The 23,217-nt window shown below is 44.8% G+C and overlaps 1 protein-coding gene across 3 annotated transcripts in view; it reads left to right on the top strand.

Moving 5' to 3' along the window:
* TTC39A (tetratricopeptide repeat domain 39A) overlaps window positions 1–23,165 on the top strand; it is a 79,018-nt gene extending 55,853 nt beyond the window's left edge. For all 3 annotated transcript variants that reach the window (XM_075320559.1, XM_075320558.1, XM_075320560.1), the window contains 8 exons: window positions 3,176–3,235; window positions 3,937–4,098; window positions 7,954–8,045; window positions 9,363–9,483; window positions 10,962–11,082; window positions 14,559–14,673; window positions 16,535–16,651; window positions 18,806–23,165. In XM_075320559.1, the coding sequence (XP_075176674.1) occupies window positions 3,176–3,235; window positions 3,937–4,098; window positions 7,954–8,045; window positions 9,363–9,483; window positions 10,962–11,082; window positions 14,559–14,673; window positions 16,535–16,651; window positions 18,806–18,899 (882 nt within the window). In that variant the 3' untranslated portion in view covers window positions 18,900–23,165. The remainder of the gene's footprint in view (window positions 1–3,175; window positions 3,236–3,936; window positions 4,099–7,953; window positions 8,046–9,362; window positions 9,484–10,961; window positions 11,083–14,558; window positions 14,674–16,534; window positions 16,652–18,805) is intronic.
* The last annotated feature ends 52 nt before the right edge of the window (window positions 23,166–23,217 follow it).

Genomic DNA, 23,217 nt, shown 5'->3' with positions numbered 1-23,217 from the left:
ATTGATAACTCCTCAGTGTTCCTCCTCTCTGCTGCTGAATCTCCTTCCACCTATCCTGATTCGTAGCTCCTCAGTGTCCCTCCTCTCTGCTGCTGAATCTCCTTCCACCTATCCTGATTGATAGCTCCTCAGTGTCCCTCCTCCCTGCTGCTGAATCTCCTTACACCTACCCTGATTGGCAGCTCCTCAGTGTCCCTCCTCTCTGCTGAATCTCCTTCCACCTATCCTGATTGATAGCTCCTCAGTGTCCCTCCTCCCTGCTGCTGAAGCTCCTTACACCTACCCTGATTGGCAGCTCCTCAGTGTCCCTCCTCTCTGCTGAATCTCCTTCCACCTAGCCTGATTGATAGCTCCTCAGTGTCCCTCCTCTCTGCTGCTGAATCTCCTTCCACCTACCCTGATTCATAGCTCCTCAGTGTCCCTCCTCTCTGCTGCTGAATCTCCTTCCACCTACCCTGATTGGCAGCTCCTCAGTGTCCCTCCTCCCTGCTGCTGAATCTCTTCCACCTACCCTGATTGATAGCTCCTCAGTGTACCTCCTCCCTGCTGCTGAATCTCCTTCCACCTACCCTGATTGGCAGCTCCTCAGTGTCTTCCTCTCTGCTGAATCTCCTTCCACCTACCCTGATTGACAGCTCCTCAGTGTCCCTCCTCTCTGCTGCTGAATCTCCTTCCACCTATCCTGATTAATAGCTCCTCAGTGTCCCTCCTCTCTGCTGCTGAATCTCTTCCACCTACCCTGATTGACAGCTCCTCAGTGTCCCTCCTCTCTGCTGAATCTCTTCCACCTACCCTGATTGACAGCTCCTCAGTGTCCCGCCTCTCTGCTGAATCTCTTCCACCTACCCGGATTGATAGCTCCTCAGTGTCCCGCCTCTCTGCTGAATCTCTTCCACCTACCCTGATTGACAGCTCCTCAGTGTCCCTCCTCTCTGCTGAATCTCCTTCCACCTACCCTGATTGATAGCTCCTCAGTGTCCCTCATCTCTGCTGAATCTCCTTCCACCTACCCTGATTGACAGCTCCTCAGTGTCCCTCCTCTCTGCTGAATCTCCTTCAACCTACCCTGATTGACAGCTCCTCAGTGTCCCTCCTCTCTGCTGAATCTCCTTCCACCTACCCTGATTGACAGCTCCTCAGTGTCCCTCCTCTCTGCTGAATCTCCTTCCACCTAGCCTGATTGACAGCTCCTCAGTGTCCCTCCTCTCTGCTGAATCTCCTTCCACCTAGCCTGATTGACAGCTCCTCAGTGTCCCTCCTCTCTGCTGAATCTCCTTCCACCTAGCCTGATTGACAGCTCCTCAGTGTCCCTCCTCTCTGCTGAATCTCCTTCCACCTACCCTGATTGGCAGCTCCTCAGTGTCCCTCCTCTCTGCTGAATCTCCTTCCACCTAGCCTGATTGGCAGCTCCTCAGTGTCCCTCCTCTCTGCTGAATCTCTTCCACCTAGCCTGATTGACAGCTCCTCAGTGTCCCTCCTCTCTGCTGAATCTCCTTCCACCTACCCTGATTGGCAGCTCCTCAGTGTCCCTCCTCTCTGCTGAATCTCCTTCCACCTAGCCTGATTGGCAGCTCCTCAGTGTTCCTCCTCCCTGCTGCTGAATCTTCCACCTACCCTGATTGACAGCTCCTCAGTGTCCCTCCTCTCTGCTGAATCTCCTTCCACCTACCCTGATTGACAGCTCCTCAGTGTCCCTCCTCCCTGCTTCTGAATCTCCTTCCACCTACCCTGATAGGTCCTCAGTGTCCCTCCTCTCTGCTGAATCTCCTTCCACCTACCCTGATTGACAGCTTCTCAGTGTCCCTCCTCTCTGCTGAATCTCCTTCCACCTACCCTGATTGACAGCTCCTCAGTGTCCCTCCTCTCTGCTGAATCTCCTTCCACCTAGCCTGATTGGCAGCTCCTCAGTGTCCCTCCTCCCTGCTGCTGAATCTCCTTCCACCTAGCCTGATTGACAGCTCCTCAGTGTCCCTCCTCTCTGCTGAATCTCCTTCCACCTAGCCTGATTGACAGCTCCTCAGTGTCCCTCCTCTCTGCTGAATCTCTTCCACCTAGCCTGATTGACAGCTCCTCAGTGTCCCTCCTCTCTGCTGAATCTCCTTCCACCTACCCTGATTGGCAGCTCCTCAGTGTCCCTCCTCTCTGCTGAATCTCCTTCCACCTAGCCTGATTGGCAGCTCCTCAGTGTCCCTCCTCTCTGCTGAATCTCTTCCACCTAGCCTGATTGACAGCTCCTCAGTGTCCCTCCTCTCTGCTGAATCTCCTTCCACCTACCCTGATTGGCAGCTCCTCAGTGTCCCTCCTCTCTGCTGAATCTCCTTCCACCTAGCCTGATTGGCAGCTCCTCAGTGTTCCTCCTCCCTGCTGCTGAATCTTCCACCTACCCTGATTGACAGCTCCTCAGTGTCCCTCCTCTCTGCTGAATCTCCTTCCACCTACCCTGATTGACAGCTCCTCAGTGTCCCTCCTCCCTGCTTCTGAATCTCCTTCCACCTACCCTGATAGGTCCTCAGTGTCCCTCCTCTCTGCTGAATCTCCTTCCACCTACCCTGATTGACAGCTCCTCAGTGTCCCTCCTCCCTGCTTCTGAATCTCCTTCCACCTACCCTGATAGGTCCTCAGTGTCCCTCCTCTCTGCTGAATCTCCTTCCACCTACCCTGATTGACAGCTCCTCAGTGTCCCTCCTCTCTGCTGAATCTCCTTCCACCTACCCTGATTGACAGCTCCTCAGTGTCCCTCCTCTCTGCTGAATCTCCTTCCACCTACCCTGATTGACAGCTCCTCAGTGACCCTCCTCCCTGCTGCTGAATCTCCTTCCACCTACTCTGATTGACAGCTCCTCAGTGTCCCTCCTCTCTGCTGAATCTCCTTCCACCTAGCCTGATTGGCAGCTCCTCAGTGTCCCTCCTCTCTGCTGCTGAATCTCCTTCCACCTAGCCTGATTGACAGCTCCTCAGTACCTCCTCTCTGCTGCTGAATTTTATCATTGGTTTGAGCACAAGATTCAATCAGTGTAAATCTAATAATTCACCAATCTTATACAAACACTTTACAAACGTTACATTAATGTGACTTGCAGCGTGAAGATGATTCCATTTTATTGTTGATGTCTTATTTCCCTGTCCTGAGATTGCCGTCACGTCCTCTCATCTGTCCCTCCATCTTTTCTCCCAGGGGGCCATATTCCTGTTCTTTGCTGGAAGAATTGAAGAAATTAAAGGCAACATTGATTTGGTAAATGGACGTTATTACCATGAGACTGTGTCATTGCAAATGCAGGAAGAAAGCGGAGAACCAAGAAGTGTCATCCTCTACTATAGGAGACCTCGCACCGTACTCCAGTAACCAGCAGTCCCCTATGGTGGTGCCATTCATCCTAATTCATGACCTAGAGCTGTCTGTTTGCTCCCTCTTATTTGTCACAGCACTCATCACCAGCAGTCGACGCTCGGATGGGGGCAACTCGTATATTGGGTATAATGTAAGTGGGAAACTCAAGCACTTTTCTGGAAAAGGCTTCAGGAAAAATGCTCGAGTTCCCCATTGACTTCCATTATACTCGGTACACGAGTTGCCCCCATCCGAGCGTCCGACTGCTGGTGACGAGTGCAAAGCACCTGAGCATGGTAGTGCTCACTGATGGATTCTCAGATAACTCATTTTGCAGCCAGTAATAGATAGAGACTACAAACGGTACAAACGGTGCAACATTTTTAACAAAAACCCAATTACAAAAATTATTTTTGGCCAAAAATACATGCAATTAGAAAAAAAATAGTCTCTAAAGGTGGACAACACAAATCTTCATTACCCGAGTGTTGAGATGTCTTATTCCCGCTCTACTGGTAAAGGTTTTTGTAGATGGAGGTGCCACGAGGCATCGGCAGTAGGGAGCAATGGCTGTATCTCCTCACAGGGTGCGGTTGTTTTTCTAGGCCATCCAGAGGTTTGAGGAATGCTGCGAGGCCCAGCAGGACTGGAAGCAGTTCCACCACATGTGCTACTGGCAGCTGATGTGGTGCTTCACCTACAAGCAGCAGTGGAAGATGGCGTACTTCTACGCAGATCTGCTCAGCAAGGAGAGTTCCTGGTCAAAGGTACGGAATAGATGAGAATGGAGAAACTAACCGGCGGCCATGGTCCTGGAGCAAATCTCATAGGTACGAAGAGATTCACTGGGACTGGTCCACCTGAGGATTCTGCAATGGACCCAGACGTCAATACAGTGATTGTCCTCAAGGGTTCAGCGCAGCACAACCCCATATACAAGCAATTGTTGGGGTCACTGAATCCACAAATGCCCATTATTCCTGGTGTGCGCTGATTGTGCACGATTGGAACTCTACTGACATTGAAACTTGTGGTCCCCAATGCAAAATGTCCAGTAGAGATCCAAACTATTACGTGTCTTTAAAGGGGTTGCCCAATAATTTTACATTGATGGCCTCTCCTTAGGATAGGTCATTAATGTCTGATCGGTCAGGGTGCGACACTCCGTACCCCGCCAATTAGCTGTTTTCAGTCCCGGTGCCGACAGCAGGCGGTTGGAAATGCTCAGTTCCTGGCCTGCCCCATCTTCTGATAGCGGCGGGGGACTGCACATCCGCCATCTATTGATCTGACTAGGAGGTGGATGTCCAGTATCCGGCTGTGACCACTATCAGAAGATGGAGCACCACCGGAACTGAGCATTTCCAACCGCCTGCTGTGACCACCGGCACCAAGAACAGCTGATCGGTGGGGGGTGCGGGGTGTTGTATCCCGGCCGAGCAGTCATTGTTGACCTATCCTAAGGCTAGGCCATCAATGTAAAGTTAGTGGACAACCTCTTTAATAGTACTGGTCTTCTGAAATAGGGTAAAGAGACTTTTGGGGGTTTTGAGGCTCCGGGGACTGGGAGTGACTCCAAATCCGGCACCTTTTATGATTATGCCCCTCAAAATAACCTCTGTGGGGCTTCCTATCCTCCAGCACCATCTGCCCACACCGGGACGCCCAATCTTATATTTATAGATTAGTAGTGATGAGTGAATAGTAAATATTTGTGTTCAGATTATTTGTAACGAATCCCAAAGTCCGATTCCGGTATTCGTCACAAATAATGACCCTAATGGAAGTCACTGGGGACCGGAGTGTTGTCCTCTTCATGACGAATCCTGGAATAGTCCTCGGTCTTTGGTAAGCTTTATCCGAAAATGAAGAGTTACTATTCACCCATCAGTATATTCTAGATCTCTTCATGGCCTCAGTAGCTGCATGGCACCTGAAAAATATGGATTATACAGTCATGACCGAAAGTGTCGGCACCCTTAAATTGTTCCAGAAAATGAAGCATTTCTCCCAGAATATTATTGCAGTTACACACGGGATTGGGTGACATTATGTACAATTTGCCTTTTTTTTTCTCTTTTTGTTTTTGTCTTGTTCCAATACACAAAGGAAATAAACATGTGTATGTTTCAGCCATGACTTTGTATCTGCTGCTTTGACCCCTGCCGATCTTTACTGCCTGATGTGAATGGAGCGATGGCCAATCATTGTCACTCCATTCATTCTTAATTCGGAGATAGCCGAGGGCTGGGCTCAGCCGGTCTTCACCACTCCCATAGAAATGAATGGAGCAATGGTCAATCATGCTCAGTGTCTCTCCATTCATTCTTAATTCAGAGATAGCCGAGGGCTGGGCTCAGCCGGTCTTCACCACTCCCATAGAAATGAATGGAGCAATGGCCAATCATGCTCAGTGTCTCTCCATTCATTCTTAATGGGACTGTAAAAACAGGGGAAAGCAATCCTGCTTCACAGGCAAAAAGGTACAGCCCAAATCCTAATGTTAGTCACAGAATAGCAAGGATTAAAATATAACTTTTAATATCAATTGTCTAAAACCGACACATCATAAAGTGCAGTGCATAAATAATAAATAAAGGATGTCTCTCACCCGATACTTCTCCCGAGTAGATCAGACACCACCGGAAAACCAAAGGGGAAGAGGGCAGAGTTGGAAAATGGGGGGGACAAATTCAATAAATCCTTACCCCTGTCCCGGAAGGAGTGTATTCCCATTGGGGTAGTTTATCCTGACTTGGGTGCTGCCCCTGTAAGGGCGGAAGTATTTTGCATGGGCACGACAGGGGTAAGGATTTATTGAATTTGCCCCCCCCCATTTTCCAACTCTGCCCTCTTCCGCCTTTGGTTTTCCGGTGGTGTCTGATCTACTCGGGAGAAGTATCGGGTGAGATCCATCCTTTATTTATTATTTATGCACTGCACTTTATGATCTGTCGGTTTTAGACAATTGATATTAAAAGCTATATTTTAATCCTTGCTATACTGTGACTGTAAGAACAGGGTGAAGATGCAGCGCACAGAGAAGGAGGACACAGTGGTGACGCCACAACATGTATTAATACAAACGCAGGGGTTGGGAGATACACGGGAAGCTTATCACAAGGGAAGAATTACAAGTTTTAGTTCTCAGCAACACAATGATCAATAGCGGATAGCGGATCGGTATACCAAACATCAGGGTAAGGGACGCTCTTTCTACTAACTTGTGGCCCACGTTAACTACTAGGGGACAGGATATGGACCAGTCAGGGCCTACGTCCGTAGTCCTAAGCTACTACACCTACGTCTCTATAGGTTACAGTCACTGACTTGCACAGTGCACTAAGCTTAAACTACTTAAACCATCAGCACAGTCCCCCACATCAAGTACCGCACGGCCGGGCAGGAGGCAACAGCCCGGCGTATTCGGGGCACTTACGGCTGGTTGTTTTGCTTGGTGACGTCTGGGGCTTGAGTACATAGTCTGGACCGGAGCTTTTGAACAGCATAGCGGGGGTCTTGACCGGCATAGCGGGGTTCTTGGGGGTTTTGACCAGAGTAGCGGAGGTCTTGACTGGCGTAGCGGGGGTCTCAAGGGTCTTACTGGACGGTGTGGGAGTGTTGCTGGACAATGCGGGAGTCTGGCGGGTCTTGCTGGGCGGTGCGGGGGTCTTGCTGGACGGTGCGGGGGTCTTGCTGAACGGTGCGAAGGTCTTGCTGGATGGTGCAGGTGTCTGGAACTTGCAGACCACCTGTTCCAGTATCCTCCAGAGTCGTTTTTCTGCCAATCATATCTTCTGTAGGGGAGACCGCCTTCTTCCCTTCAGCCTGCACGTCCGTGCGCTGCTTCTGCTTCGTGCCAGAACTACCTTTCCGGTCGGCTGCTGGGTTCTTCTTCTCTCTTCCTCTCTCACTCCTTCTTCCTGAGCTCGTCCCTTTCTGAAATGCTTCCCGCTGGAACAAACTGCAAGGCTTCTATGCCCTAGGGTGTTTCCTTGTTTGTTGTTCTTCCTTCGGCCAGCAGAGGGCAGTGTCCCACCATTAATCTTTCCAGGTCGCTCCAATACAGACTGTTGAGTGCAGTTTCCTACAGGACCACTGGAGATGGCGGACTTCTGCGCTCAGCCGGTCCTCACCACTCCCATAGGAATGAATGGGCGATTGTACATGATCGACCATCACTCTATTCATAAGTGGCTTTAAAGAGCCCTCATACTTGAAATTGGTGGGGAACGGGGTGGTCAAGGAGCGGGGATGACTTCCACACTTGGAAATACCCATCTCATGGAGGGAGTAACCCTAGAGGTAAACTGGAAAACAATGTTTCCTGATCTGATTAATTTATATTCCAGCTACAAAATGGGTTAGAATATACATCTTGAGTGAGAAAAACATATTTGCTGCAAAAATGAACCAGGAACAACCAATATTGTATTTGGGGAAGCAGATATATATATATATATATATATATATATATATATATATATATATATATATATATATATATATATATGTGTATATATGTATGAATATATATATATATATATATATATATATATTATATCTTTTAGAATAAACCCTTTCCTGTCTGCCATGCTGACCTGCTATATTTTGCATCTCAGGCTACCTATGTGTACATGAAGGCCGCTTATCTCAGCATGTTTGAAGATGACGACACAAAGCCTTTTGGGGAGGATGAAGTGAAACTATTTAGGTTTGTTACCAAATAACCATCCTATTCTGAATGTCATTTTGGGGTTGGAAGTGTTGGAGGCGATCCCCTCAGATGTGCGCCCCAGTACTTTGCCTGTAGGGACAGTAATTTATCAGTTAATGAAAGTTAACTTATTTCAAACTTTTCTTTGCAAGTGGAAATATCACCTAAATCACTTAAGTCACGTAAAGGTGAAATTTTAAATGTAGTAATGCTATGTAAAATATACGTATAAAAAGGAAGGTTCTTGGCCAATTCATGTCAGCTCATCTACCGTGGCAAGGTGACCTTTCTTTGATATATTGGACTTATAGACAGCCTCCTTTTCTGACTGTTCTCCTCCCATTCGCCACAGGGTGGTTTTAATTAGTGCTGGATCATATCTGCTCATATATTTGTAGACTTTAAGTCCACGAGAGGCATGAATATAGGATTGGGTTCCATCAAAGAAAAGTCACCTTGCCGCGGTTGATGGGCTCAGTCGAATTAGCCAATTTGTGAGCTAAATACCTTCATTGTTAGTATATTTTATATAGCATTAATGCATTTTAAGTTTCATATATTCCATGTTTGCTTATATCTTAGCGCTTACAGAGTGCTGCTGTATTTTTTGGATGTATCTTTATCTTGTGGTCTATTATTGCATGGTTGCAATGGTTAAGCTTCCGCTTTATTGGGATCCCAATGTCCATTACTTTAACACCATGGTCTGATCAATTGAACACGTATTATGTAAAATGCCCATATGAGTGTGGCATTGCCAGGTTTTGCAGCTTACTCTTTAGTACTGGGCACAGCTTCATGGACACTGTATTGGCCATTATTGCAATATCCTGGAAAACACTTTTACTGTGCAAAGTATGAAAAAAATGCATTTTAATACACCAAATGAAGTGTATTACGACTGTAGTGATTGGTAAGGGTCCCATGTGCATTAATGCTGAGGGGGTAAAATCGCTGCCAGTTCCCAGTTGTTGGGAACTGGGACCCATACTATTTTCCTTAATAAAGGGGTTCAGACACCCAGTAATCTGCTTTAGTCTCTGATTTGGATATTTTCATATCATCAAATATCAGCGCATGAAATCCTGTTGATTTTATGGAGGGAAGCCTGTACCTAGACTTGGCATTCTGAACTTTTCTTCCATAAAATCTGGGGCCGCAGCAAAATAGCTGAGGATTAGAGTAAATGCCGGGAAGTCTAGGACCAGATGCCGCGCCCTGGATCTCTGCACAGTATGGTAATATTAGTAGAAGATGTCCAGCGATGGCTGATTTATATTAGTAACAGAACATATGCTTCTATTTCCTTCTCAGACAGGTGCCAAGCCTAAAAGTTAAAATAGCCGGGAAATCTCTTCCAACGGAAAAATTTGCTATTAGAAAAACTCGGAGATATCAAGCTCAGAATCCAGTGCCATTACCTATCCCTCCTTTGGTAAGAACTCGATCAGTAATGTGACATTATATTGTTTCTATATTTTCCTACAATGGCGTATTAGTATACCCTGGTGCACGGTATGGATAGTCAGATGCCTCACTCACACGTTTTATCAAGTAGACTTCCACTTAAAGAGAACCTGTCACTAGTCATAAATATGTAATTTTTTACCTGGTGTAAATGCCGCTGTTCTCCTGAATCCGGTGCTGTTTTTCTTTAGTTTCTGCGCCTCTCCGTTCCTGAGATATGGCCCTTTTTTCCTTTATATAAGTCTAGTATTGATCTCCAACTGGGTGTGGTGCACAAGAACACGCCCACATAGAGTTGATGGCCACACCCACTTGAAAAAGACAGAATTTATTTACAGGGGAAATGGGGTCATATCTCAGGAATGGAGAGGTGCACAAACAAGAGAAAAACAACGCTGGATTCAGGAGAACAGCGGCATTTATACCAGATACCAAAAATTATATAGTTATGTCATGTGACTTTTTTTTGTAAAGGGGTTGGCTTTTTTATACTCATATTTTAATGTGATTAAATTATGTTTCATAATATAATAAATGCCAAAATGTGTCATGGCTAGAGATCTACGAACCCAAAGTTCGGTGTTCGTACCAAACACAGTCTTTTACATATGAATACCACTTATGTGAGCATCGCTGTGCTCGGGTACACCCAGTGCTCAGCCCAGTGTGAGCCGTTTGCAGTGTTTGAACAGCTCAGACTGGGGGTAACAACAGCATGGTCGGATCTAGTGTGCACCCAAAAAATGGGAAAACCCCGGTTACCCACCTCTGGAAGTCATCTGTTTATGGCTGGCGGCATGTGGGCGAGACCCGAACTGCCCAATTAGTGACTTCCATTGGGGTTCAGGTCAAGTCCTGGTCCCAAACCCAACTAGTTCGGCTGAACCTGCTGAACCGAACTTTCAAGGGTCCACTCATCTCTAGTCTTGGCTTAATGTAGCCCATTTTTGTGCATGTCTACGGCAGCAGCGGAGTGTCTTACCGTGGCGGCACAGGTACGATCCATCCACAGCTTCTCCAGTTGGCAGAGGTTCAGTCCTTTATTGCGCAGCTATGAGCTGAAAACTCTCCAATATTTTTGCCCAATAGAAAAAATCTGCTTCATTTTTGTTTGTTTTTTTACCATTTTCCAACTTTTTAAGAGCAAAAAGTCAAATATTCTGCCAACATGTTTCATATACTGAGCACAAATTTCAAGCGCACCCACAGTCACTCCAGGGAGGGACAGGCGCACATTTGCACGTAAATTCATGAATCGGACGTGCACATTTGGAAATCTCATACACAATGTCGAAAGTTAAAAACAGGCGAACACAAATCAGACTAAAAGAAGAATTTGGCACAAATCAAAAATAGGCTTAAAACTCAAAAAAACGAGACAAAAATAAAAAAAGGCGCAAATGCAATAATTGTGAGAAGTGACTCTTGTTCTCTTCCCTCTCTCAGGAAATGATGTATATCTGGAATGGCTATGCTGTTATTGGAAAGCAGAAGGTCCTCACCGAAAAGATGCTACTCACATTGAGCAAAGCCGAGGAGAATCTAAAGAGGCTGGAAGGCGCTACAGGTAGCAAGTCATGTAGTCTAAGGCAAGCGCTCATTTTTGGGTGTTTTTGCATGTTGGGGCAAGTGCCTCATTCTTAAGGGTTTTAGATTCTTTATTAGTAAAATGTATTCTAATCTATTATTAAAGGGTTTAATACATTTAAATGGTTTGCTCCAAATTACTAAGTTTTAGCCCATCATACATTGTTGATCCCAAGAAGGTGGCTCCGGAGGTCCATTCTCTATAGGAGTGGCTGAAACATCTGAGCGCTGCGCATCACTCCAATCAGACAGGGAAGCCCCATTCCTCGAATCACTGAGGTCACAGTAGTTGGAGACACGGGCAGAGAGAGACGGAAACAGACAGAGACAGACAGAGAGACAGACAGAGACGGAGAGAGAGGCAGAGAGAGATAGGATATGAGAGAGACAGAGAGATAGGCAGAGAGAGAGACAGAAAAAGACAGAGAGACAGAGAGTGAGGCAGAGAGTGAGGCAGAGAGTGAGACAGAGAGATAGGCAGAGAGAGAGACAGAAAAAGACAGAGAGTGAGACAGACAAAGAGGGACAGAGAAAGACAGACAGAGGCAGAGAGAAACAGAGACATATAGGCAGAGAGAGACAGACAGAGACGGAGAGAGAGGCAGAGAGTGAGGCAGAGAGTGAGACAGAGAGTGAGACAGACAAAGAGGGACAGAGAAAGACAGACAGAGGCAGAGAGAGACAGAGACAGACATAGAGACAGATGGAGACTGAGAGAGAGGCAGAGAGAGATAGGATATGAGAGAGACAGAGAGAGTGAGGCAGACAAAGAGGGATAGAGAAAGACAGACAGAGGCAGAGAGAAACAGAGACAGACAGAAAGACACACAGAGACATATAGACAGAGAGAGACAGCGAGTGAGGCACAGAGAGACAGAGAGATAGGCAGAGAGAGAGACAGAAAAAGACAGAGAGTGAGACAGACAAAGAGGGACAGAGAAAGACAGACAGAGGCAGAGAGAGACAGAGACATATAGGCAGAGAGAGACAGAGAGACAGACAGAGACGGAGAGAGAGGCAGAGAGTGAGGCAGAGAGAGAGACAGAGAGTGAGACAGACAAAGAGGGACAGAGAAAGACAGACAGAGGCAGAGAGAGACAGAGACAGACAGAGAGACAGACGGAGACTGAGAGAGAGGCAGAGAGAGATAGGATATGAGAGAGACAGAGAGAGTGAGGCAGACAAAGAGGGACAGAGAAAGACAGACAGAGGCAGAGAGAAACAGAGACAGACAGAAAGACACACAGAGACATATAGACAGAGAGAGACAGCGAGTGAGGCACAGAGAGACAGAGAGGGAGACAGAGAGAGTGAGACAGCCAAAGAGAGGGACAGAGAAAGACAGACAGAGGCAGAGAGAAACAGAGACAGACAGAGAGACATACAGAGACAGAGATAGGCAGAGAGAGAGAGAAAAACATACAGATAGAGGCAGAGAGAGAGAGAGGAAGAGAGAGCGAGACAAAGACAGAGAGACAGACAGAGAGGCAGAGAGAGACAGAGACAGACAGAGACAGAGAGACACACAGAGACAGAGATAGGCGGAGAGAGACAGACAGAGAAAAACACACAGACAGAGAGAGGCAGAGAGAAACAGAGACAGACAGAGAGACACACAGAGACAGAGATAGGCAGAGAGAGACAGACAGAGAAAAACACACAGACAGAGAGAGGCAGAGAGAAACAGAGACAGACAGAGAGACACACAGAGACAGAGATAGGCAGAGAGAGACAGAGAGGGAATGAGAGAGAGTGGGAGACAGGAAGAATGGGAGAGAGACTCTCAGTTACTATCCCGGGCACTTGTAGGTACTACAGCTAGTTTAAAATATGACTAAACTTTTAAAAGTTAGGGGTACTTTACTTTACGATTGCACCCGCCCCTGTCGCACGGCCGATATGTGGTGATTGCTGCCGTAGCAAGCATTATCCCTACGGCAGCGTCACACGCACATACCTGCTCTGCGACGTCGCTGTGACCGGCGAACCGCCTCCTTTCTAAGGGGACGGTTCATTTAGCGTCACTGAACTGCCGCCCAATAGAAGTGGAGGGACGGAGATGAGCGGCCGGAACATCCCGCCCACCTCCTTCCTTCCTCCTTTTCCAGTGGACGCAGGTAAGGAGATGTTTGTCATTCCAGCGGCATCACACATAGCGATGTGTGCTGCCGCATGAACGAGGAACAACATCATCGTACCTGCGGCAGCGATATTATGGAAATGAACGACGTGTCAACGAGCAACGATTTTTCACGTTTTTGTGCTCGTTGATCGTCGCTCATTTGTGTTACACGCTGCGATGTCGCTACCGGCGCTGGATGTGCGTCACTAACAACGTGACCCCAATGATATATCGGCAGCGATGTCGCAGCGTGTAAAGTACCCCTTAGTTTATATGTTGTAGTTCATTAGCGTCTTATGGGTTTGAGTCCTAAGACCCTCACTGGTAGCGCAAAAGCCTTTGTAGAAGCAGTGAGCCCCCGAATCTGTACGTGCACAGTGGGCTTTGGACATACATACTTTCTTCTGCACGGTCTTTTCCATTATGGGGGGACCCCGACCAATCTTCAGAACATTTAAGGGTCTACATCACTTGAAAAAAAGGATTTTTTTCCCCAAACAGCAGATTTGATACATTTTTATTCGTGTGTTTTCTGCGCTAAAACACGTAATAACATTTTTACGTTGTTTTTCTTGATATTTAATGCTTTTTGGTGAAACTTTGAAGCATAATTTTTTAGTATATAAAAGCTTTGATCCTGCACTTAACGCAGCCGCGGGTTTTTTAGGTTCCACATAGAAGCCCGTTGGTTAAAAAGGCACCAAATAATGCAAAGTTCACTACCCAGTGGGAATGAGTTTTCACAAAATCAGATCCACTTTGCTTGGAAAGTTAAACACAGGAGATTTTTTTGCACAAAAAATGCAGGGGAAAAAATGCAGCGTTTTCGCTATGTGTGAACACGGATTAAAAGTTCAGTTACGGTTTAAAGGGACAGGCCGAACTTATGCACTGATCCCCGGAGTAGGAGCGGGCGGTGAGGACCTGTAGAATTTCTAACGGGCTCATACACCAGTTTTCGTGCTTGAGACCTTCGCTCCTATCCTTGAAGTCTCAGGACCAGGACTTCACTGATGAATCCATTTCTATATTATATCAAAACTTTAGAAAATATTTTCTTACCCTTTTATATAAAATACTATCAGTGATTGTTATAAAAAAGTCCATTCTAGAGGACATCTCCAATATTCCGGTAAGATACGTCTCTTTCATCCGTACAATCCCAGACGTCCTGAGCAGCAGATGCCTCAGATGTTCTTCTAATGGCTTCTTGAGTGCATTGTTCTCATTAGGGCTTCGCCCATCGGTATTTAATAAGGAACACTGTAATATTGAATGTCTGCCTCTAATTCAGAAACATAATGGAAATAAATGTGTTCTGTACTCTTCGTCAGAGACTGATTTTCTCCGGGATGATCAATGTCTGGTAAAGCTGCTAAAAGGCTTGTGCTTCAAGTATTTGGACCGGATCGACGAGGCCGAGGAGTGCTTCAAATACATCCCTGCAAAGTGAGTAAGAAGGAAGGGGGCAAGGAGTATCTTACTATAAAGGTTTTGTCCTGATGTATGTGGGATAGTTAAGCAGGGGCGGTACTAAGTTTTTGATTGGCCAAAGTTTAGCATGTGCTCCTCCCCCAGGGTTCCATGATAACTGTTAAATATACAGCTGGCTGTCAGGAATGAAGCTTTAGGGGAGGGGGTGCAGAGGTCATGGTCACAACACAGTCCTGGGGCCTCCGGGAACTCAAAGTCATCTTTACCACATAATAAGACACCAGTTTTATGCAACAAGGCCCTCTCACCACCTACCATGTGTCTTTTATATTTTGCGCTTTGGATCAGGAGCCTCAAAGGGTTTGTCCAGGTTTAGAAAAACAGGACTATTTTCTTCTGAGAACAGTGCGAAAACCGATTCACATGTTGAGTCGTTTATTTCAGTTTAACCACATTGAGGTGAATAGGACTGAGATACAATACAACACTTTGTACAATTTGTACAAATCTTCATTCCTTCATTTGTTTTCAGACCCCTGATATGCAGTTTACAGCCTGACCTAAGTTTCAGATATTTTGCTTGTGGGAGCGTCTCTCCCAGTAATACAGGCTGGATGGGAGCTCTTTATATCTCCCACAGTAATAAAGGCTGTGTGCATTCTTCATTCCTTCATTCATTTTCACACACCCCAAAATATAGCTTGCAGCCTGATCCACGTTTTTTAAGATCTTTTTCTTGTGGAAGTGTCTTTCCCATTATTCTAGGTTGGATGTCAGGTCTGTCTGTATCCAGGGTGTTGCTGTTTTCAGTCACTTTTATGTATCTGTACAGATTCAATACATTACTTATTCCCTCTTCACATCTGTAGCCTCTTTTCTCTTCCCTCCCAGAGACACTTTCTCCCCTCTCTGCACATGTGTACAACCTCTTCTCTCTACCTGCTGTTATCTCTAACATTGAGAGAAGTGAAGAGCCTTTAGGAGCAGGAATAGGAGCTCTAATTGATCCAATACTTTAGTTATTTCCTCTCCATGTTTGAGATACTTTATCTCCTCTCTGCAGAATACTTTACTTCTTCTCCATGTCTGTATCCAGTTTTTTCTTTCCTCTCAGGGATATTTTCTCATTTTCTCCCCTCTCTGCAGAATTCTTTACTTATTACCTTTCCCTGTCTGTATCCAGTTTTCTCTTCCCTTTCTGACATACTTTCTCCCCTCTCCGCAGAAGACTTTACTTATTTCCTCTCCATGTCTGCAGCCGGTTTTCTTTTCCCTCTCGGGGATATTTTCTCCCCTCTCTGCAGAATACTTTACCTCCTCTCCATGTCTGTATCCAGTTTTCTCTTCCCTCTCTGACATACTTTCTCCCCTCTCTGCAGATCTATGTATAACCACCTCCCTCTTCCTGCTGCTATCTCTAACACTGAGAGAAGGGAAGAGCCATTAAGTTCAGGAATAGGAGCTCTGGAGGATTTATACATTTTTTGCAGATTACTAAGCTAGATAAAGGACTTACAGACACTCTGTTGAAGCAAAGTGATAGAAAAATCGTAATAACGAGTATTTAGAAAGCTGCGTAACTCTGTGTTTAGTAAGAAAATAAAACAATAACCTAAAATGGTGCAAACATGTCAATATCCTCAATTGTGAGCAAGATGCTACTCAGTCCTGGTGGGGGAGAGGTTTGCAGATATTATGAAAACTATGGGGTATGTGACCCTCGGCATGAGAACATGGCAGCCACATGAACACCTGGCAAAATTTTTTTTTTTTTTTAGATATTCTTGGTTCCTTTGCGTCCACCAAGGAATTAAGGGATCAGCTGTGCGGATAGACGGTGCTGTCATTCTATATAATGTATACCTTCCCTTTACAGTGAGAAGAAGATTAAATATGATGAATACCTGGTACCCAACGCTCTGCTGGAGCTGGCGCTCCTGTATCTCCATATAGGCCGGAGGGACGAGGCCATCAAACTACTAGAAAATGCAAAGTAAGGAGAAATGTGTAATATTGCTTACCGGTTTTATGTTGCAAACTTTGTAGCAAACCTTACAATGCCGGGATAACTGTATGATTGATGGGGGCAGATCACCTGGGACCCCCGATGGGGGCAGATCACTTGGGACCCCCATCAGTATATCCAATCCTGGCTGATTGACGCACAAGGGTCTGATCTGATGTTTGCAGCTTGCCCATAATATCACAAAGCTAATATATGATATCAGTGGAGATTTTTTCTGCGTAGCATCATCTAAACTGGTGCCAATATATTGCGATTGCAAGAAATCGTTGTGTAACTGGGTCCTGGTCAAGAAGTACAATAAACTCCTAAACTGTAATACGGGGTCATTATTTCCCCAGTGGCCTCCGGACGGGAATTGCATGAATAAGAGACGTTATTACACCGTTCAATATAATAAATTTCAGCGCTGCCAAATTGTAAATCCTAACAGCGGCGGCAGGAGGCGTCCCGCAGCAGCGGCAGGAGGTGTCCCGCGGCGGCTCAGGACTATAAAATTCAAGGTCTGCCAGTGCCATAAAGAAAATGATCTGAAAATTGCTCTTCGATCTTATCTAGTTCAGTAAAAGTTGTTTTTAGATTTCTTCTAAGTCATAAATTGTTCCACTGCACCTCACTTGATCTTACAGGGTGTGGATATTTTTGCAACCTTTTTCTTCATGCATCTAAAATAAAAAAAAAATTATGACAAAGCTTCTCATGAGCCAGATCAGACACCCCATACTTTGCACTGACGAGGGGCAAGCACCCCGAAACACCGTGTCTGCAAATTGGGATTCTGATCTGGCTTATATATCCTAGGTCATATGCAAAGGATTGTTAAAAATCCACATTTGACTTTTAGGATCGCTACTTCCAATAGGTGGCGCTATGCTAGAGTTTGTCTCCTTTGCTCGAGAAACAATTTGAAAAAATTAAGCAATTTTCTAAACAGCCTTAATTACAAATGTTCTTCCGTTTTATGACTCAATAGTAGTGACCGGCGGACCTAAAAAAAAATAAAACAGTTCCGACTCGAAATTGATCCCAGATAACTGGCTGGATGCCGGTCCCCATATAAGTCTATGGGGACCCGAATCGGGTGATTAAAAATGGTGGTAGACGGGATAGGAGCAGGCGCGTTATACTTATCGAGGCTCCGGCGCGGCTGTAACTGCTCCCGCAGCCGCTCATTCACTTCCGGTGCCGCTCATTAGCCTTCATGCATATGCACAGCTTTCCCCAACCACAGGCGTCGGTGATTGGTTGCAGTCAGACGCACCCCCACCCTGAGTGACAGCGTAGCTTTATTATTTGTTTTCTTTAGTTCTCTTTTATTTTTTTGTATTAAATAAATTGCTGGATCAGATCATTATCCGAGATTCCGTGAGTATTCCCAAACCGCCACTCGGGTACGTTCTAAACCACGTGGATCCGGACTTTTACACTTTTACTTTTACACATACTTTTTATGGTTCAAGAATTTTACACAATCAAAAATGTTTTTTTATGCAACATTTTAGTGCAGAAAGTTGCAAGTTTAAATGTAGACGTATATATAAGCTCTCTGGGTCGGAGGGGCTGGAAAAGATTTTTAAAAAGTTCCAGTTCATGAATTTGCCAAAATCATCTGGAAACCCCAAATTTCATCCACAATGATGAATATAAAAAAAACATAAACAGAGGAACATCTATAAAATAGACTAAAAAAAGTGAAAATGAAAAACAGAATAAAGCACATATGAAGAAAAGGCAAAAAAACACGAAAACTAGACAGAACAAAAGCTGCAAATGCAACAATGTATCAGTTCCATCAACTCTAAAGAAATCCGGTGCAGTTTGATCCCTTTCTCCTGTTTGCAATTACTTTATATCTATTTTTGCTTTTCGCCTAGTAAAATGAATGGGTGAAAAAAGTAAAAACTCTGCTAAATTTTGCTCCGTTTTTCCTGCAATCACTCTGGTTTTTGGTGCAGAAAAAAAAGTGTAACCATAAACTAAATTGGACGATTTACCAATTTTTTTTTTATTTTTTTTTTTACGCTTTAACTATCTTATAGCCAAACAAGAATAGTTTGCAAATGTATTCACGACCCTGAAGAAATATGTTAAACATTTTTTAACTCTTGAATGTTTTTCCACCAGACAAAATTACAAGAATTATTCCATGGAGTCTCGAACACATTTCAGGATTCAGGACGCCTTATTACAAGCCAAATCTATTCCGAACGGCTGCTGACGAATGCCCCCGCAGGATAACCCTCCGAGTATTTATTTTTTCAAGGACTGCTATTTCCCATAGTGATGGGATAAAGGAAAAGGACAATGGTGGGTTGTACGCTGGATTCTCTAAATTATTTGTCCAAAGGTGATTTCTACGGGGAACGTCGTAGCCAGGATCCCAGATGTGGCTGCTTCTCCTCGCTTTGATCCTACATTTTATTTAATAATTCACGACTTGGCATCGCTGGGACACGTGAGAATTTTAATGATCATCAATCAGGGTTTGGCGAATGTATTTATGCTGTTTCCATGACTATATGTAATAGAAATCAATTTACCCAAATGCAAATGTTACTAAAGGAACAGAACAGAGATTCACAGATTACACCAGCTCAGGTTCATTTTACAGTTCTACCACTAGGTGGTGCTAGATCTCCCCGGCAGAGAAGAGTCTGGCCCTTGTCCAGCCCCGGTCATTCCATTGTTATCATGGCTGAAGCATTCTCACACTTGTGTTATGCTCTTAAAGAGGAGCTGTCACCGAGTCAAAGGTGTCCAGTTCTCATTCTTATTTTATTCCCACTGTTCCTCGGAGTATTCCGGTTTTTGTTGTTTTTTTTTTTTTAAATCCGCCATATAGTTCCAGAGATATGGACCTTTTTATTCAGTGCCATTTTTATGGTCTTTGATAAGGGGGTGTGGCTCACTATGTAATTATGTGGAGGACCCTAAAGACATGCCCCAGGGGTGTGACTCAAAAGCTTAAAGACACAACCCAGGGGTGTGGCTCACAATGTAATTACTCGGAGGACCCTAAAGACATTCCCCAGGGGTGCAGCCCACAATTTAATTATGTGGAGGACCCTAAAGACATGCCTGAGGGGTGTGGCCCACAATGTAATTATGCGGATGAGCCTAAAGACGCCTCAGGGGTGTTACCCACAATGTAATGATGTAAATGAGCCTAAAGACACACCTCAGGGGTGTGGCTCACAATGTAATTATGCAGATGAGCCTAAAGACACGTCCCAGGGGTGTGGCCCACAATGTAATTATGTGGAGGACCCTAAAGACACGCCTCAGGGGTGTGGCTCACAATGTAATTATGTGGAGGGCCCTAAAGACATGCCCCAGGGGTGTGGCTCACAATGTAATTACGCAGAGCATCCTAAAGACACGCCTCAGGGGTGTGGCCCACAATGTAATTATGTAAATGAGCCTAAGGACACACCTCAGGGGTGTGGCTCACAATGTAATTATGCAGATGAGCCTAAAGACACGCCCCAGGGGTATGGCTCAATATGCAATTATGTGGAGGAGAACAAAGACACACCTCAGGGGTGTGGCCCACAATGTAATTATGTGGAGGAGCCTAAAGACACGCCCCAGGGGTGTGGCTCACAATGTAATTATGTGGAGTAGCTTTAATACATGCCCCAGGGGTGTGGCCCACAATATGATTATGCAGATCAGCCTAGAGACACGCCACAGAGGATCCTGTAAGCCACTCCCCTTTCATAAAAATTTGCACCAAAAACAAAAAGGCTCATGTCTCTGCAACCGTTTGGGAGATTTTAACAAAACAAAAAGTGGAATATCGAGTGGAGCAGTGGGAATAAAATAAGAGCAAAACTGGACACTTTTTTTTTACCTAGTGACACATTCTCTTTAAGGCTATGTGCGCACGTTGCGTCGGAGTACCTGCAGTTTATTCTGCACGTTTTCCTTCCCTTGGTTTTTGACCAAATGGCTTTTGACCATTTTTTTAGCTCTAAAAACGCATGCGTTTTTACCGCGTTTTTAGTGCGTTTTTAGCGCTTTTTACCTGCGTTTTCACCTGCGTTTCTGCAGATGCGTTTTTGAGATCAAGACACTGAGAAATAAAGTTGAAATAGTCAAAAAGAATGAAAAAAGAGGAAAAAAGGTTAAAATTAACTTTTAATAAAACAATATGGGAAATTATCAATTTTAATGAAATAATAGTGGTTATGCACATTTTAACAGAAAAATAGGTAAAGTTTATTATTTTTTTACATTTAAATTTTCGGTTATTGTGTGTGTGTAAAGGAACATTAGAACCCATTAATTTTTCCCCAGAAAAGCATGCGTTTTTGGAGCCAAAAACGCAGTGGAAAAGCAGGTAAAAAGCATGAAAAACGCAGGAATTGTGATTTTGGTTTCTTTTTGCCATTTCTCATTGACTCCAATGTTAAGGAAACGCTGCAGAAATGGCAAAAACAACTGACATGCTGCTTCTTTTTCAGCATGGTTTTTGACCACAAATATGCAAATTAAACGCTGCTGAAAAAAAAGCTAAGTGCAGACAGGATTTCTGCTTTTCCCATAGACTTTGCTGGAAATCAAAAACGCATGCGTTTTTGCGCAAAAACGCTGCTGCCAAAAACGCTGCAGAAACGCGGTAAAAAACGCAACGTGCGAACATAGCCTAAAGGGGTTTTCTCACTACATTGATGGACTATCAAAAAGGTCTGCATGGGTGGGACTGACGGGATCCCCTTAGAAGTAAGGGAGAGTGTCAGTGCTGGAGAGGAGAAACTTAGGAAGGAGCAGCGTAGCACTTTGTAACACCCTCTGTCATATTTGCAGAATACAGGCTGCTGTACTCCGTGCTACCAAATTTCATCCACATGCACAAATTTACTTGTGGGCTGGATTTTCTCCTTTGCAAGGCATATGGTGACATTTCTGGCATATTTCATAAGGCCTCATTCACACGTTCGTGAAAAACCCTGCACGTTTTTTAACGGACGTGTCAGAGGTGCGTTTTGCCCTCCGTGAGCCATGTTTATAGCCTACGTGTGTTCTCCGTGTGTTATCCGTAATAACACACGGAGAACGGGAACTTTATACTCACCTGTCCTTGGCGTCTCCGGTCCTGCCGACTCCCTGCTGCTGCTGCTTCTGGCCGCAGTGAAGTGAATATGCAATAATTGGAGCATAATGAGCGGCGGTCGGCAGCAAGTGACAGCTCCGGCAGGGTCTGCAGGGCTGGAGAAGGTGAGTAAAGTTTTGTTTTTTTTTCTCGCAGACACATGTCTTTTCTCCGGTGCGTGTCACACGGAACACATCCGTGTGGTCCGTTTGCATTCCGTGTGACACCCGTGATGCCGGAGAGAAAACGGACATGTTGCCGTGAGAAACACACGGACACGCGTAAGTACGGAACGGACACACGTTCCGTGCGTAAATACATACGTGTATCCAAATCCATTGGAATACCTAAGTTTACGTGTGTACGTATCTCCGGTACGTGCGGAAACTGACCAAACACGTACCGGAGGCACGTACATGTGAAAGAGGCCTGAAACGTAGCACCTAAGGCTTATATACAAGAGTTTTTCCGCTTCATAATCTACTTTAGGGTTTGTGCAGATGATGTCTTTTTCAGGATTATTCTACAAGAAGTGATCGGTCCGTTCTTCAGGCGGCTTCTGCTTGAAAGTCGTCATTATTTATATATATATATATATAAATAAAAAAAAAACGCAGCTGCAAACACTACGGAAAAGATTCTAAAAAAGATGTTTTGAATCTTCTGCTAAAAACTCTGCAGGTACGCCGGTGTCTATAAGACGTCATGTGCACATACCCTAAGAAATGGAAAAACTCCTTCTATTAATTTCTATGGGAAATCCACTTTCCTTTTCATATGAGTTTTTGGAACTTTTTTTTTTCATTTCTGAAAGGTCTTGATAAACACTTGGTGGAATAAAATAAATTGCACGTCACTTCTTGATAGGATCCGCTCCATACTTAGCATTGTCCAATCAGAAGGCTGCAAAAAAAAAAACTTTAGGAAACTTTTTTGGAGACTTTCTGTTCCCAAAGTGGCTTCTTTTTGGAAAATGCCTCAAAAAACAGCGTGTAAATAAAGCCCAAGACCAACAATGCAATGTCAGTAAAGCTCCAAGCTATGGATGAACACAGCACAATGGTGGAGTCTGCTGCGCTCCTGATGGGGGTCTTCATTTCTGTTCCCCACCCCCAGAAGTTTGGTTATTTCCTAATTTCAGATTACGATTTGTCCAGTGGAATAAATGTCCACAAGTGAATTGCTCTTCACTCCTGATCCGGGAGCGTTCTTCTTCTCATTCTTATTCTATTTAATAATAATTGTATGTTCTTCATTGAATTTGGGAAACTGCTGCCAAAAATATTCTGAAAAAATTTACAAGGTTTTTTTTTTTTAAAGTTTATATTGAATCTGATGTTTCTTAATGAGAAGGCATTCTGTATTTTTCTAATGTTTGCTCAGAATAAATGGTCCTTTTAATTAAAGCAGACGCGTGTCTTCTTATATGTTTCCTTTACTT

Source organism: Anomaloglossus baeobatrachus, chromosome 8, assembly GCF_048569485.1.
Source record: "Anomaloglossus baeobatrachus isolate aAnoBae1 chromosome 8, aAnoBae1.hap1, whole genome shotgun sequence".
In the NCBI taxonomy this organism is placed as follows: domain Eukaryota; kingdom Metazoa; phylum Chordata; class Amphibia; order Anura; family Aromobatidae; genus Anomaloglossus; species Anomaloglossus baeobatrachus.
Note: the sequence above shows the minus strand (reverse complement) of the source record. Positions and strands in the feature narration are given on the sequence as shown.